Source organism: Amphibalanus amphitrite, unplaced genomic scaffold (genome assembly GCF_019059575.1).
Source record: "Amphibalanus amphitrite isolate SeventyFive unplaced genomic scaffold, NRLGWU_Aamphi_draft 000000F_arrow, whole genome shotgun sequence".
Lineage (NCBI taxonomy): Eukaryota > Metazoa > Arthropoda > Thecostraca > Balanomorpha > Balanidae > Amphibalanus > Amphibalanus amphitrite.
Genome location: NW_024881498.1, coordinates 52,261 through 66,865, shown reverse-complemented (window position 1 = coordinate 66,865; position 14,605 = coordinate 52,261). Strand labels below are relative to the sequence as shown.

Genomic DNA, 14,605 nt, shown 5'->3' with positions numbered 1-14,605 from the left:
CACAAGTGATGGATGCAATTCATTCGCAGATTTCAAAGGTACAGGTGTTGCGTCACCTGAAGGAGCGGCTCATAGGACAGGCATTCCAGGCCGTCCATGGCGCATTGCTCACGGGAGCCTCCTTTGAAGAAGTGTGGGCCATTCTCGAGGAACGATTCGGAAACCCACAGATTATCGTCAGCAGGACCGTAAACAAATTGCTGAACTTTCCCCAGCTCAGAGAAGATGACGTCGAACAACTGGAACAATTCTGTACAGATATTTCCAACACAATCGTCATACTGCGATCGATCGGGCACGCGGCCGAGCTCGATAGCCTTCGCGTTATTCAGAAGCTGGCCGCGAAGCTACCAAAGGAAAGCCGCAATGAATGGGGCTTGTACGGCAGATCCAAGGTTGGCGGCGGAAGAGTCACATGTGAACTGTTTTGCGCATTCATGAGGAGTCATGTGCGCGACAGACGGTTCTGCCTGGACACCGACATGAGTGAGGCCAGACTCAAGACGAAACGAGTCGAAAGGCGTCCCGTGTCTCGCCCTAAGCAAATGACTTGTGCAACGACAAGCGAGGTACGATGCTATTTCTGCGATGGATAACACTTCATACAACGATGTGAATCATTCAAACGGATGACAGTGAAGGACCGTCAGCAGTGGGCAACCAAAAACCACGTATGCATTCAATGCCTATCCAAAACACACGACACCAACAACTGCCACCGCAAGCGGCCCTGCCGAATGAAAGGCTGTCAGCAGCGGCATCATGTCCTTCTGCATGGAGGATTGGAGGAGACCCACCGATTGAGGTGATCGGCGCGACACAGCCAGCTTCAACACAGCGGATTTTAATGAAGACCTGTGTCATTGATGTAGTGACTGCCAAAGGAAAGAAGAGATGTAGGGCATTCTTAGATGAAGGCAGCTCCATAACTTTGATGGACCGGTCCCTGGCTGAAGAACTGGGACTGTCAGGACCTGAAGGAAAAATGGACATCAAAACAGTGTCAGGCATCAACACCATGCAAACGATGGCTGTCGACCTCGAAGCGCAAAATATCCAAACTGGTCGAGTCTTCCAACTGAAAGACGTCATAAGCATCGACCGACTTAACCCGCGCGGGGCTGGGGGGGGGGGGTAAATTTTACCCCCCCTCGCGAATTTTTGCGATATCTCAAAAACGGCGGCGCGCAGCGCCGCCAAACTTTCAGTACCTTTTCTTACATCAATTTGACACGTTCCCTGAAAATTTGAGCGAAATCCGTCGGAAAATTTTTGAGAAATTGACGTTTTAGTGACGTCATGTTTGCCATTTTCGCCTCAAAAACGGCAAAAGTCCAAACGCCGCTAACATCTTCATTTTTAAAGGAATCAAGACGTAACAAAAAAGGTTATACGTAATTTTACTTTGTCTATCAAATGGCTATCTCGGTTTTTTGAAAATGTTGGATTTTGGCCTAAATTTTTTCAAAAAACTGACTTTTTTGGGAAAATCATTATAAAATCCAAAATTTTGAGTCTATCGAAAAAACCGGAATATATGTCAGAGAAGTGGTCTATGTGCACCTACGTACCACATTTTAGAAGAATCAGTTGAAAAATGTGGGAGTTATTCAAAATTTTATGACGTCACGACACACAAATTTTTGAAAAATGACTTTTTTGGAAGTTCTAGACCTCGTACGGAAACAAAAATAGCACCATTCGATTCGCCGTGAAAAACTGCATCAGATAGACACCTTTTTAGGCCTTAACAACCAACTTCAAAATTTGACCTCACTTGACCTGACCTTGACCTGACCTCGACCTGAAATTAATCCAGAGGTGGTCCATATCACTTATTGAGTGTGCCTATTAAATTCTATGAGTAAAATGACCCATAAAACATGTGTCGCACATGCCCTTTTCTATATTTTGTTTTTTGGTGACCTGACCTGACCTGACCTTGACCTTGACCTCTGAATGATATTGTATGCAACGAATATTGTCTTGGTAGCCTAAGAACACGTTTTGGGCGATCAGTCTCAGTCCATGACTCCATTCTTCGGCAACTACGGTGCAAGGCCGATACTGTAGAAACTTGCAATTTGTACCCTTGACCTGACCTTGACCTTGACCTCAAACTTTAAATTAAGTACATGTTTTTAGTAGTTCGTGATGAGAGCTTTCGATTGGCGTTTGAATTTTCCAAATCGGACCATTAGTTCGGGAGATAACAGGGGGGGGGGGGTAAAATTTACCCCCCCCCCAGCCCCGCGCGTTCGGCTGGAGACCCCAGCCCCGCGCGGGTTAACATGACGTCTCCAACAATCACAGGCAGAAGGCTGAAATCCCTGTACCCAGAAGTCAGGAAACTGGGCTTGCCTGAACTGATCGAAGCACCCAGAATACTGATTGGGCTCGATAATGCAGAGTTGATAGATGCACGTGAGATCAGAAAGACGAGCACAAATGGGCCACTGCTCCAACGGACCTTACTGGGATGGACGGTAACAGGAAAGGTTGTCCTAACGGAGCAGTCGAGTGACAATGTCGACCCAGCAACTTTCTCAACACGAAAAGAGATGACACGAATGACCTCTGGAGTACAGACGATTTTGGCTGCAAATATAACGACAACAGACCACACAGCCTTGAAGATAGAAAGGCTCAGGTTGTTCTTGATGAACAATTGTACCATGATGGCGAGCGATGGGTGGCACCTCTGCTACGTCGAGACGAAGAATGCGTCTTCAAACCTAGCTACGACATGGCAGCGAAGCGAGCTCGATCGTTTGAAAGAAAACTGGACAAAAACGCAGCACTTTCGAACATGTGCTCCTCACGGTTCAGTGAGATGGAAAACAATGGATATTTCCGTAAGCTGTCCCCAGAAGAAGCTGGAAACGAGCCACACAACCCGTGGTACCTGCCGCTCCTGGCAGTGACGAGCGAGACAAGCCTGGAAAGGTGCGACTCGTGCTGGACGCGGCGGCGAAATCAAAGGGGATGTGTCTGAATGATTATCTCATGCAGGGACCCGACAACATGAATTTTCTTCCAGGCGTCCTGCTCCGCTGGAGAGAGTGGCAGTATGGGCTCTGCTCAGATGTGAAGGCTATGTTCAGCCAGATAAAGATGTCACCCAAGGACACGCCAAGTCTCCGTTTTCTCTGGAGAGGTGACCGGCGCGAGGGACCATTCGATGTCTATGAGTCACCGGTCTTGATTTTCGGAGCCAAATCCTCGCCGAGCATTGCCGGTCACTGCTTCAAACGCACAGCAGATGAGTTCGCCAGTCCTCCAAACTTGGGGCTGCAACGCAAGATCCAAAACATGTTTTACACTATAACTCAAAAACCACTCATCTGATAAGCCTGAAATTGTTACAGGAGGATTTAGAGTCCCTGATTACCCCTTAGACCAATTATCGTTAAAATCCGAGAGATGAGGGTGTCAAATTGACAAAAAGTGGTACGATCTATCGTGGAATGCCCCAGCTGTCTAATCGTAGACAACACAATGTCGAATTTAAACTGTAAGCCTGTATTGGTATTGTTTCTTTAAGTTGGCTGTCGAACATTAATTTATGGTTTGAAATATTATTTTATGTAAAATAATTGATATGAAACAGCCGTCTCTAAAGTTATGACCCCATCTCACCACATGAAAGTGGTAGAAATGACAATGATCAGCTGACGCATTTTTCTTGGCCGAAGTCAGAGCGCGCGGTCCGACGCACCACCACCGTACCACATATACCGGGGTTACATGAGCAATCCGTTCCAAATACGTACTACGGTAATGCGCATCAGCTCCCCAAAAACGTATCTACGGCACCGGTTACATGAGACTAATTCATTTTATCTACGTCAAACGGATCTTGTTTGGCTCACCCGGGCTCACTCCTCGACGGCCGGTTATTCGTATCACAAACGGAATAGGATTAGCGTACAGTCATGGCGCAGTTGCGGCATTTACCGGGACGACTGAACTAAATTTTAAATACTTATATAATTTGATAGGCTCAAAAACATTTAAAATTAACATGAAATCAAAAAATGAAAACAAAGTTTTCTTGTTTTAAGTCACTGTGCACTGATTCGCCATGCAGCGACAGCGTATATTCGAATCCAGTATGAGTAGAGCATGGGTCCCGAAAAAATTCTTCAGAAACTAGAGAAATTCTCGCGGGGCAAGACGTCTGTCAAACTAGAAGCGAGCAGCGAGCAGCGAGTCCAGCAGCGAGAAACGGGCCATCCCGATTTAGCTAAAAATTTGTTCACAGAGCCTTCTCAGCACGCTGATTCCGAAAATCATGGTATCTAGGGTGGGAATCTTTACCGTTCTCGAGATAGAACCCTCTAAAGTTTTCGACACCCATGACCGGGCCATCCCGATTTGGCTGAAAATTGGCTCACAGAGCCTTCTCAGCACGCTGATTCCGAAAATCATGGTCTCTAGATTGGGAATCTTTACCGTTCTCAAGATAGAACCCTCTAAACTTCTTACCACCCATGACCGGGCCATCCCGATTTGGCTGAAAATTTGCTCACAGAGCCTTCTCAGCAAGCTGATTCCGAAAATCATGGTCTCTAGGGTGGGAATCTTTACCGTTCTCGAGATAGAACCCTCTAAAGTTCTTACCACCCATGACCGGACCATCCCGATTTGGCTGAAAATTTGCTCACAGAGCCTTCTCAGCACGCTGATTTCGAAAATCATGGTCTCTAGGGTGGGAATCATTACCGTTCTCGAGATAGAACCCTCTAAAGTTCTTACAACCCATGACCGCCCAGTAAACATGCCGACGTCGGCCGACGTCGGGGTGACGTTGGCAACTCGGCATCGGCATGCCGACGTCGGTCCAACCTCGGCACGACGTCGGCTGGATGTCGGATATGCCCGCATGTTCCGACGTCCAGCCGAAGTCCAGCCGACGTCGGGCCGACGTCGGACCGAGATCAATTGCTGAGGTCCAGCTGACGTCGGGCCGACGTCGGACCGACATCGGCCGCTGTTTTGACCGTTAAAATAATATAAAATACATGTTTTATGTTTCATAAAGAGCTTCTGTATTCAAAATATCCTCAGCAAACTCAAATCTTCCTCCACGCCGCAACCCCCTGATCCGGACTGGACGGGAAACTTTATTCCATTTGGGATTGCCCGTAAGCCGAGCTCGCCCGTAGCCGGGTGCGGTGAGTGCTTGGTGGCTCCTCGGCCTATCCTTTGGTCAGGCTCAGCCCCGGCAACTCACCAGGGCCGGGCCCAGTTCATATAGAAAGGCCAGTCGGCAAGTGTCACTTTGCTAAAGTGCCACTTATCAAAGGGACACTTTGGGAAACGTTGGTGCAGATGTGTAAGAGTGGCTATATGAATCCATTGTGGGGTCGCCCTTTCCAATACGAGTAAGTGTCACGTAACAGCAATGGGACCAGGGACTCTATATGAACTGGACCCAGGGTGCTCGCCAAGAAGACCAATGTCTCCATCCTATGATTCTTCCGGCTCTGAAATGGTCTTGTCAGACTGGAAGGGCATAACCCAACAAAACAAACCAAATTCGTTAGCTGGCTGCGTGGTGAAGTGGTTAGCGCACTAGCCTCGCTTTCGAATAACACGGAGTTCGAATCCCATCGCCGGCTGATGCTTTTGGCGTGTTGTCCCAGTAAACATGCCGACGTCGGCGACTGGGGGGCTCGAATCCCGCCGCCGGTTGATATTTTTGGCGCGTTGTCCCAATAAACATGCCGACGTCGGCCCTGTCGGTCCAACGACAAACGATCTCGTCAACCTCGGCAAACGATCTCGGCCCGACGTCGGCTGGACTTCGGCTGGACGTCGGAACATGCGGGCATATCCGACGTCCAGCCGATGTCGGGCCGAGGTGGAACCGACGTTGGGCCGACGTCGGGCCGAGCCTCGGCCCGACGTCGGGCCGACGTCGTCATGTTTACTGGGCGGGCCATTCCGATTTGGCTGAAAATTTGCTCACAGAGCCTTCTCAGCACGCTGATTCCGAAAATCATGGTCTCTAGGGTGGGAATCTTTACCGTTCTCGAGATAGAACCCTCTAAAGTTCTTACCACCCATGGCCAACCCGATTTGGCTGAAAATTTGCTCACAGAGCCTTCTCAGCACGCTGATTCCGAATATCCCCAGTAAACATGCCGACGTCGGCCCAACGTCGGTTCAACCTCAGCCCGACATCGGCTGGACGTCGGATATGCCCGCATGTTCCGACGTCCAGCCGAAGTCCAGCCGACGTAGAGCCGACGTCGGGCCGAGGTCGTTTGCCGAGGTTGACGAGATCGTTTGTCGTTGGACCGACGGGGCCGACGTCGGCATGTTTATTGGGACAACGCGCCAAAAATATCAACCGGCGGCGGGATTCGAGCCCCCCAGTCGCCGACGTCGGCATGTTTACTGGGACAACACGCCAAAAGCATCATCCGGCGATGGGTTCGAACCCCGTGTCATTTGAACGCGAGGTTAGTGCGCTAACCACTACACCACGCAGCCAGATAACGAAAGTAGTTTGCTTTGTTGGGTTATGCCCTTTCGGTCTGACAAGACCATTTCAGAGCCGGAAGGATGATAGGATGGAGACATTGGTCTTCTTGGCGAGCACCCTGGGTCCAGTTCATATAGAGTCCCTGGTCCCATTGCTGTTACGTGACACTTACTCGTATTGGAAAGGGCGACCCCACAATGGATTCATATAGCCACTCTTACACACCTGCACCAACGTTTCCCAAAGTGTCCCTTTGATAAGTGGCACTTTGGCAAAGTGACACTTGCCGACTGGTCTTTCTATATGAACTGGGCCCGGCCCTGGTGAGTTGCCGGGGCTGAGCCTGACCAAAGGATAGGCCGATCAGCCCCCAAGCACTCACCGCACCCGGCTACGGGTGAGCTCGGCTTACGGGCAATCCCAAATGGGATAAAGTTTCCCGTCCAGTCCGGATCAGGGGGTTGCGGCGTGGAGGAAGATTTGAGTTTCCTGAGGATATTTTGAATACAGAAGCTCTTTATGAAACATGAAACATGCATTTTACATTATTTTAACGGTCAAAACAGCGGCCGATGTCGGTCCGACGTCACCCCGACGTCGGCCCGACGTCGGCTGGACCTCAGCAATTGATCTCGGTCCGACATCGGCCCGACGTCGGCTGGACCTCGGCTGGACGTCGGTACATGCGGGCATATCCGACATCCAACCGACGTCGTGCCGAGGTTGGACCGACGTCGGGCCGACGTCGGCATGCCAATACCGAGTTGCCGACGTCACCCCGACGTCGGCCGACGTCGGGCCGACGTCGGCATGTTTACTGGGTCATGGTCCCTAGGGTGGGAATTGTTACTGTTTTCGAGATAGAACCCTCTAAAGCTCTTACCACCCATGACCGGGCCATCCCGATTTGACTGGGATGGCCCGGTCGATTTGACAGACCATGATTTTCGGAATCAGCGTGCTGAGAAGGCTCTGTGAGAAAATTTTCAACCAAATCAGGATGGCCCGGTCACGGGTGTCGAAAACTTTTGAGGGTTCTATCTCGAGATGGGTAAAGATTCCCACCCTAGAGACTATGATTTTCGGAATCAGCGTGTGCTGAGAAGGCTCTGTGAGCAAATTTTCAGCCAAATCGGGATGGCCCGGTCATGGGTGGTAAGAACTTTAGAGGGTTCTATCTCTAGAACGGTAAAGATTTCCACCATAGAGACCATGATTTTCGGAATCAGCGTACTGCTGAGAAGGCTCTGTGAGCAAATTTTCAGCCAAATCGGGGTAGCCCGGTCATGGGTGGTAATTGAACTTTAGAGGGTTCTATCTCGATAACAGTAAAGATTCCCACCCTAGCCCTCGCCCGTAAACGGTGTTTTGCCACCTTCGCCCATGCAGGGTGGGGGGCGACCCCCCTGGCGTTTGAAAACGGAGCGTCGTAGAGCTTAGCGGAAAAGACCACCGGATTGCTCTCAACGAGATCTCGCGATTGGTGGTATATTTTTTGGTCCTAGGTCAACATTTGACCTACTTATGACCGGTCAAAGGTCAAATTTTCGGAAAAATCTAGCTTTTTCAGATTTCCGCGCGGATGCGGCAAAACGGTAAGAGATATCGACTTGAAACCTTCACTATCGTGATCCTTGATCAATTCTCTATCGTTTGGTGTGTATTTCGATGTCATAACTCAAAAAATGATGCGTTGGGAGCATCGGAAGTCTGCAAGGTCATTTGTGCATTGGGTCACGTCAGGCGTGTGACGTCACTGACCTGACCCTGACCCAAAATGAACTACAAGAAACAACTGACGATGCCTGAAATGGATAGCAAATTCGAATTCAGGGCATCAAAATACCCCGAAAAAGCATACAAGTGCAAGAAGTCATTACAGGTCAACCGAGGTCACTGACCTGACCTTGACCTTTAGTAACCTTGAAAAGGTCAACGGACATTGTGCCAATGTCAAATCAGCCAGTTATGATTCTAAAACAATCCATCAGTGTATCAGGTCAGTCGGCATTTATACCATTGTGAAGCAATCTCCAATTTAGCGTAAATCTGGCCGGAGGTTGTTCCCTTTATGACGTCATAACTCCGTGACCTGATATGACCTTGACAAAAATTTGTATCAAAAGTTGCGCAAAGGATGCCCCAAAGGGTACTGAAAAGTTGAGCAGGCTATCTGAAACGGTTCGGCGTGTAGCTAAGAAAAACCTCAGGGGGGGTTGCACCAACCCCCCCCCCTACATGGGCGAGGGCTAGAGACCATGCTTTTCGGAAATAGCGTGCTGAGAAGGCTCTGTGAGCAAATTTTCAGCCAAATCGGGATGGCCCGGTCACGGGTGCAAAGAACTTTAGAGAGTTCTATCTCGAGAATGGTGAAGATTCCCACCCTAGAGACCATGATTTTCGGAATCAGCGTGCTGAGAAGGCTCTGTGAGCCAATTTTCAGCCAAATCGGGATGGCCCGGTCACGGGTGCAAAGAACTTTAGAGAGTTCTATCTCGAGAATGGTGAAGATTCCCACCCTAGAGACCATGATTTTCGGAATCAGCGTGCTGAGAAGGCTCTGTGAGCAAATTTTCAGCCAAATCGGGATGGCCCGTTTCTCGCTGCTGGACTCGCTGCTCGCTGCTCGCTGCTAGTTTGACAGACGTCTTGCCCCGCGAGAATTTCTCTAGTTTCTGAAGAATTTTTCGGGACCCATGCTCTACTCATACTGGATTCGAATATACGCGCAGCGACAGCAGGGTGGTCAGAAAAAAAAATATCTATCAAAATATTTCATTCATTTTATTTTTGATCTTTATCAAATTCACCTTCAAAGACTAAACCGAAATACCAACATTTCTTTTTGCTATTTTCTACGAGGCAGCCAATAAAAAAATGCTTAGTATTTTGCATTTTGACGATTTCATTCAGCAAAGAAGTACTTTCAGTTGAAACATTTTTCTGACAGCACTACAGACGAATCAAGAGAGGCAAGTGCTCAATGAGTCAAAGCAAGACAACTTTATGTTTAACTTTTTTGTTAAGTTAATTGAGAATGTTTTGAGCAGATTAAATGCAAAAAAGACATAAGATATTAGGTTTTAAATTCAGTCACCTCTATTGCTACGGAAGTGCGCCACATTTGTATGCTTGTATTTTCATGCGTAGAGCACCACTTTAGTCAGGTGGCCCCCGTTGTGAGTCGCACAAGAACGAGCGCGAGAGATCACGTTCTTCGCTGCCGCCAAGATCTCCCGGTTTGCGAAACACCGGTGTCGCCATGCCCGTTTCTTGTCAGCTTCAGAGTCTTATTCCCTGAAGCGAGCGACATAATATTAGCGACATATATTTGCGACGGGTTGATATTTGTTTTAGCACCATAATAATGCGACGAATCAAAGGATTACCTACAACGGGCTGTTGCTTAGCGCGCTCAAGCAGCTGTGCCTTATTTTCGTAATGGATGCGTGCAAACATGTCAGGAGACTTTCTGATCAGTAAATCATTATGTTGCTAATGTTTTCTCGGAGATCCAATACTCTGTTTCCTGGCTCGCTTCATGAAATAAGGCTCTGAAGCTGACCAGAAACGGGCATGGCGACACCGGTGTTTCGCAAACCGGGAGATCTTGGCGGCAGCGAAGAACGTGATCTCTCGTGCTCAATCTTGTGCGACTCACAATGGGGGCCACCTGACTAAAGTGGTGCTCTACGCATGAAAATACAAAACTTCAGTTCATTCTCTTTCGTTTGAGGCGTCATTTGCTTTAACCCGCGCCCTGCTGGGGGTCCTGGATTTCCACGCCCTGCTGGGGGGGGGGGTGTTTGAACACCCCCCCTTGTAACTCGGCTCCTGGGCCACGTAGCGATACGCGGAAGGCGGCGTTCGAAAGAGCGTCAAAAATAATGACGAAATCACTTCGGTCAATTTTTTGGTCAGGTCAAAGGTCAGGTCACCAGAGGTCATTGAAGGCAAAATTTCGCCGATTTCTAGGTCGAATGTCGAAAATTTCCAAGAAGCCAACGCATAACTCGGGAACCAATAGAGCTACAGCGCCGCGGAAAAGCGCATTCGATAGCTCTTTTAACGCCCTTTCTGAGTAATTCTCTCAGATTTGACCTAACGTCAACGGTTTTGCCTGCAGGGGGCAAAAATTGCAAAAATAGCCGATTTTTTCTAAAACAGTTTTTCTGCAATAACTTTTGACCCAAGCCTTGTACGAGCTTACTTTTAGCGGCATCGTGTTCCTCTCGTCAAGACGCATCGAATGAACTATGACTTGACCTTGAAAGGTCAACTTGAAAATTTGACCTCAGGTCAAGGTCATGACCTGACCGGAAAGGGTCATGTTGCATATCAGTCGATCCGTATCGTCGAGCTGAACACATCTAAGGCGTTTTCATCGCTCTAGCATACCTCTATCAAAAGTTATTTGCGAAAAACTGTTAGATACCATTCGTGACCTTAGATGACCTCAGGGCATAAACAAGGGTCACGGACACCATTTTCAAGTTCAGTGTGTCTAAACCACTTGTGATTCGGTGTTTGGGAGTGTTTATAATGTCTTTCATCCAAAAGAGGCGCATTTCAATTTTCTCCCATTGACTTATAATGGGGAGGTCGCAAAATTGACCTGACCTTAGGTCATCGATATCAAAATTCTGAGATATACATTTTGTACATGCTATTGCTCTTAGCAATCGCTGTAAGTTTCAAAGCGATCGGTCACTCGGTGTAGCTATGACAGACATTGAAAGTTTTTATGAGGTGAGGACACTTCAAGTGACCTGGTGACCTGAACTTGAATGACCTTGGTCTGAAATTTTCACAACATGTGTAGAATTGATGTATGATAAGGTGTACCAAAAACGGCGGCGGGAGCGCCGCCCGTTTTTGAGATATTCGCGAAAAACCACAGGGGGGGGTGTTCAAACACCCCCCCCCCCCCCCAGCAGGGCGCGGGTTAATCAGTGGCATAGCAAGGTCACACGACAAAAATAAAAAAGCTTCAAGACTTCTGGGACACCCTGTACTTTTAAGAGCATGTAGTTTTCGTTTCTAGTGCTCCTTTCTAACAAAATGTTCGATTAAGTCCAATAAAATTTTCATTTTTCAGTATATTTCATCAATTTTCCATGAACCGTTACTTTGAAAAATGATATAAAATACATCCACGCTAGGATTTACACATCCACGCTAAAATATGGACACTTCACTATGCTGAATTGAATGCGACCAGGCGCGACAGTCGCATTTGCGTCATGTTCGGCGGAAATCGTTAAGCCCCAACATATGCACAACATTTTCTATATTTGGGTACCATTACGTCACCAGCGTACCCATTTTTGGAAAATGCGTACCCATTTGTGGAAAATTCTTCCAAAAATGGAAGGCTTCTAAAAATGGAGGATTTTACCACAGTTTCCCCGACTGAGACGGTCGCGCACGCAGAGCACCGCTCGCGCGTCCGACCCGGCCAAGGTCAGCCGGCCGACTGTGAGATTGAAAGAAAATATGTGGGGCGAATATTATGGGGGGCGGGGCGGGGGGGGGGGGGGGTTGGACCAAGGGTTGGACGTTGGGTTTTGGGAGGTCAAGCTGTGGTGAATAAGATAAAATCCCAGGCTCATTCGATTCGATTTACGGTTGAAATAGCACAGTGTCCTTACCTTCTCGGCTGCTTCTGGGTTGTTGGGGTTCTTGTCAGGATGATACTTCAGCGCGAGCTTTCTGTAGGTCTTCTTTATCTGCTCGGGTGTGGCAGACTTTTCCAGTCCTAAAAGTTGATACAGTGACTCTCCAGTTGTTCTGAAATGCGTAAAAAATATAACCACTAATTTCAAGTCACTTATTTTCTCCGGCTGACATCTCAAGCAGCGATTCAGAAAAAATAACGACTTAAAAACAGCGACAAAAGAGGAGCGACTCACTCATAAGTCAAAACAGCAACAGCAAGCTCTATGTAGAACAGCGACTCACACGCTTCAGCGATTATTTAACCCGCGCCCCACTGGGGGTAGGGGGGGGGGGGCTATTCATAGCCACCACATAACAGTATTTTACTGTTAATGCCAAGTGCCATATTGATATTAAAATTGGGTTACAATTGAACATTCACCGGTTTTTCCATGGCCTGTTGTGCATCATATTATTGGTAATGAGAATATAGGTACCTACTCCATACACTGCTACTTTTGGGTATATATTAATTTTTGACCTGATTTTACTTCACTTCACAGTTCACCTTATATTTTCTTGCAGGAACAGTTATCACGCCATTATTGTGCAAAAATAAGGGTGGTGTTTCGCGGCACTCTGCCAGCCACTTTTGACTTCCATAGAGACATCAACAAGCCTATACCTCCAACACTATCGGAGGTTGACGCTAGCTCACGGAATGCATGCTGGCACAGCTGGCAGCGCGCCCGTAAAACACAGCCAGGGGTTTCCTCTGTAACGTCATATCTTATCATATATCTTATCATATTTTTATCAATCAATCAACTTGATAAAATCGCTATCGGTAATATCGATTTTAGTGTGTGCATTTATTGTTCATAGTGGTGTTAACCCGCGCCCCGTAGGGCTACCGGCGGACCCTACCACCCGTAGGGGGGGGGGCGTTACGGCCCCCCTAAGATCTCGGAAATTTACCGGCCGATTTTCAAAATCCAAACGGCGTTCGATAGCCTCACCCGGGAACTACCTTATGACCAAATTTCATTGACCTAGGTCAAACCGATGACGTCACAGGTCAGGTCAAAGGTGGGATTTTCACCGTTCACAGCAGTGATGCCATCCACATTTTTGCTCCATCCCAAGATCTCGACCAGAATTTCCCAAGATTTTCGTCTCGAATCCCAAGACTACCCATCGCATATCCTTAGGAGTACCCCAAGTAAATCCATAGCTTATTTTGGACATATTAGCAAGGCCATCTATAGACATATTAGTGTGTTTAGTATTCAACGTTCTCTTCTTCGGGTCCACCCTTGTCCTTATTGGCGTCTTTACAGCAGCTAATGTACCTAGAGGCCGGGGGGAGGGGGTCGATCGGACTCCTACAGCTGATCGGTTCCTGACCGAGTATAAGAGCTTCACGAAAAATGAAGATGCTGGCCTAGACAACATGAAGCCGGTGGTATCTGATATTATGGTCAGGTCATTCGTCGATCGTCAATGGTGGGTCAAGGACCCAAAATACAAAGTTCGAATCTGTTAGAACGTCCTGGAAACAAAGTATGTGGCATTTTGGATTTATTTCGAAATTTGTCTCGTGACACATTTGGAGAAGCTAGGGTCAGGTGAGGTCAGGCTGATTTTTAGTGTTTTCCACCACTGAGTTTTGAGATATGGGCTCCAAAACAAGCTCTTAAAAGCTTATGTGAATCCCGAAATCGAAAAGCCTATGCTGTGAATCTGCGCGTAAGCCAGTGCCCGCTGGGGCCCATGAATTTTCAAGCCGACGATGGCGAGGGGGTCTAAACGAGGACCTAACTCGTCCCCTGGACTATAGTTAAAGACGTCAGCAGTGTTGTGAAGGTCGCAAGGTTACGCTTTGATTATTTTTGGTCTAGCAGAGCCGCAGAGGTCAGGTGACCAGACACTTTTCCGAGATCAAAGACAAATTGCCCTTATTTTGGTTCGCGGTCAACGGATAAGCCTCCATAGAGCAAAACTGTAAAATGAAACGCTTTGTGCGGGAGCCGCTTTCTGAAATATTTTTGGGGGCATAATGTTTGTAAAAGCTTTTCATAGCCATCCAACATCATGCCGCCAAACCACCCATCCCCGTTGATCGGTAGTTGGAAATTAAACAAATGAGCGCCAGTTGCGAACAGCGACTGAAAGCTGCTACTATACCCATAACAAGTAATGGTACAAAAATAATCCTGCGACCTCGGGAAGATAATGCCTGCAAGAAACATCGCAAGCTTCGTCCGTTACTTCAATGTGTTTGAATGCTATTAACCGTCCGTGAGGCAAATCCATCCTAAATTTATTATCGACCAAGGAAAAAAGCATTCGACAGCATGAAATCAGCTTCTGCCAGATCCCAAGATATGCAGCGCAAATCACGAGATCCCAATGTTAATGTTCAAATCCCAAGATCTTGGGACAAATCCCAAG

The 14,605-nt window shown here is 47.8% G+C and overlaps 1 protein-coding gene across 2 annotated transcripts in view; it reads right to left on the bottom strand.

Annotated features, from left to right (window-relative positions):
* The window catches only part of LOC122379558 (dnaJ homolog subfamily C member 5-like), a 122,983-nt gene that overhangs the window by 93,021 nt on the left and 15,357 nt on the right, over nucleotides 1-14,605 (bottom strand). For both annotated transcript variants that reach the window (XM_043361963.1, XM_043361883.1), the window contains exon 2: nucleotides 12,145-12,283. In XM_043361963.1, coding sequence (XP_043217898.1) covers nucleotides 12,145-12,283 — 139 coding nt within the window. The remainder of the gene's footprint in view (nucleotides 1-12,144; nucleotides 12,284-14,605) is intronic.